Genomic DNA, 3114 nt, shown 5'->3' with positions numbered 1-3114 from the left:
CTTGTGATATATATTTCTGATTATTGAATTCAAATCTTGTTTAAGAAATTCATAATCCAAAAACATGTTTCAGATTGGAAAATTCATAAATAGGTCCCTGTTTTTGTTTTCGCCCATACTTTCATAAACACCGGCGTATAAACGACAAGGAATGATATTTTAATGCTTTTGTTCTTAGAATGGAGGTGCATATAGTAATCATAGTCTTTAACAAGCAAAACGCGTATTTGAAATGCCGAATCCAATTTAACCCAATGCTTACACAAATCGAATCTGGACTAAAAATTTAAAAAATTTATACAGATTCATCTGTAATCAATGACGCCAAATTCAGATAATTTAATAAATCGATGATAATAAGAGGAATGGGGAGCAATTGCAAGTTGATCACTGTCGGTATTCATTTAAGAAGGAAATCTATAGTTTATCGTGATTCTTATCCATTACCGGCGGAAACTGCATCCATCGTCGTTATAAACAATTTCTGGATAAGAGTAGGAGAAATCGATAACAGAAAAAGAATATTTTTTTACTTCACTAACAGAGATATTTTAGCAAATCACATCATAGTTTTTAAGCACCGAAAAAACAAAGAAACTGGGAACAAAATTAGACAACTTGTGTAAAGTTGAAGCAGCAAGGAACAATCGTTGGCTTGGATTGAAAAGGATGGTGATGTACAAGAGTGGAGAAGAAAGAAAAGACGGGAAGTGCAAGAATGAAAGAAGGATAAGAGATAAAGATGAATTTAAGCAGAGAAGAAGCTGTCGGAAGCAGCCATAGCAAGTTGGGTCTTGGGCTCCAAAACCCTCTGGAGAAGCTGCTTCTTTTCCTTGAGTCCTGATACCATGACAGAAACGGAAGAAAGCAGGTCGATTTCTCCACCAGCTCCGCCATTCTTTTTCAAAATCTTCACCCTTCTCTCGTACTCCTCCGCCACCAGAATAGCAATGTCAGACATCCTAGTATATGTTGCTGAAAGATGAAAAGGTTTGGTTTTGTTTTGTTTTTTGTTTTGCTTCTTCTGACCCAATTTATAAAAGGGGGTTTGGATAAGAATGGAGGTGAAACCAACTTGTGAAGTTGTTGTTGCTTGGTTGAAGGTGGTGGGTTTGGTTGTCTGTTTTCACAATACACTTTTTCTTGTCGGTGGGGCACCTTGTTTTCATTCTTTTAGTGTTTTATTTCCTCAGTGTGGACGCCCACTGAATGTGTAATGTTATCAAAAGTTTAAAAGTGGGGCCATGTAGCCATTGCTTTCATTTCGCTCATCAAATTATCCTACATTTTCAAATTATATCATCAATTTCTAAACTTTATAGAAATTATATTTGGAAACACATCTTCTTTATATTTCTAATTTTTAAAATTTGTTTGTTAATAAAATTGAAGTTAAATTGTAGCATTTTGAGATTTTGAAATTAAAGTTTGGTTTCCCAGAACCATGATAAGAATATGTTTCTATGGGCCAAATTATTATGGAGTTATTGCAGCACTCTGTTTTTGAGAATTTAAAATATCGTTTTGTTCTGCTTCCTTCCTTTTTTTTTCCTTTCTCCACTCCCTTCGTAAATATCCCTTCATTTTATAACTATCCATTTCTCTCTGTTTTTTTTCTTTCTCCCAACAGCGTAATCATGTCCGATCAATGTCATTGTTTCATAAATATCCCTTCAAATCTCAAAGAATATTAAGTGTAATTCATTGTAAATATATGTAATTTTCTTCCATTCTATTAGATGGCAAAAACAATCTAAATTTTCAAATTTTAATATATAATTAATTAAATTTATATTACTTTAAATATATTTGAATGAATTAACTATATTTTTGGATTTTAAATTTAATTTATTTAATTAAATTTGGATTGAATTTATGGGATTATTTGATAGGTTTTGAAAATCCAAAATCAATAGGTATGAATTAATTTCAGTTATAAAATCTTAAGCCTTAACATATCCATGATAGATGGACCTCATTCATGATTGAGTTTGATTGGTTTAATGTAAAGGTAATGATTAATTGACACATTTTTTTATTTATTTGACCCACATTGGTCATAGAAAAAAGTAAATTTTTGTATTTTTTTGGAAAAAAAAATAAACTAGGTGATAGAATCAAACTTCACCATGTTAAAATTAAGCTAGGATATATCTGGATTATCCTAAGCTAAACTTAGATTAAGTTGAGTTTTAATCTTAAGTCATTGAGTCAAACTATATCAAATTGATTGAGTCAATTAGGTAAAATCGGATTGGAATCAAGCTGAGTTAAGATGGTGTTTGGTTGAATCAAACCTAACAAGTCAATATCGATTGAGAATGGGTCGAAAACTTTATTAGTAAAGTGCATATCTCCCGACCAAACTGCCAACTAAAGTCTCTATGATCCTTTCAAATTCATAGGTGGTCCAATGTTTTGAGGTGTTGTACATGCTCTGTTGTGGTTATCTTTCCATTTCAATGTCTTTGTAACATGCATAAAAGGTCTAGGGCAGAAAGGAGATTTCACACATAATACAAACGAGGACCAAGTGATGATAGAGAATCCTTGCACCAGAAAAACCGTTACGCCAGCATAAAAGGAGTGGATATTTGGAGGATTATGCTTAAGGGAGGGGATATGTCTGGTTTGAACCCTTCTATGACCTTCTAGACTCTTTGATTTTCTCTGCTCATTATGGAATTCTTCCTTTCACAAGTTGAATCCTGTTCTCAGTTTCTGTGCATCATTCCGGTCGGTCAAGACATACCGTTCGGTCACTATTTCTTTCCGTCCCCACAACCGCTCAGTCACTATTTCCTTTCCGTCCCCATAACCGCTCGGTCATCACAACACCGTTCGGTCTTCCATATATTTCATTCTATTGCAGTGTTTGTTGATTGTAATAGAACATACGTTTATGTTTTTATATATACGGACCCGGTTGAAGCTATTACGTTTCAATAAAAATTTTACATTTCATTGGTGCTTTCATTGCTCTTCAGGGCTGAAGCTACAAGACTGAAGGATATTCAAGCTGAGTTAAAGACTCAAGGTAGTGAGATTCAAAGGTTACTATAAAGATTTGAGAAGCGAGATCATCAACAACATGACTACAATGCACAAAAATAG

General features: G+C 33.5%; 1 protein-coding gene across 1 annotated transcript; it reads right to left on the bottom strand.

Moving 5' to 3' along the window:
- Positions 1-508: 508 nt before the first annotated feature.
- LOC148205488 (uncharacterized) lies at positions 509-1043 on the bottom strand. The gene has a single exon (XM_088111165.1). It carries the CDS (start codon positions 959-961, stop codon positions 749-751), a length of 213 nt encoding a protein of 70 aa, XP_087967291.1. The 5' UTR covers positions 962-1043; the 3' UTR covers positions 509-748.
- Between the last annotated feature and the right edge of the window lie 2071 nt (positions 1044-3114).

This window comes from Vigna umbellata, chromosome 1, assembly GCF_029865625.1.
Source record: "Vigna umbellata cultivar VRB3 chromosome 1, Vumbellata_1.0, whole genome shotgun sequence".
Classification (NCBI taxonomy): Eukaryota; Viridiplantae; Streptophyta; class Magnoliopsida; order Fabales; family Fabaceae; genus Vigna; species Vigna umbellata.
This window is presented reverse-complemented; position numbering and strand designations above follow the sequence as displayed.

Coding starts and splice junctions, on each gene's coding strand:
- LOC148205488 (XM_088111165.1), bottom strand. CDS start 961: ATGTCTGACATTGCTATTCTGGTGGCGGAGGAGTACGAGAGAAGGGTG.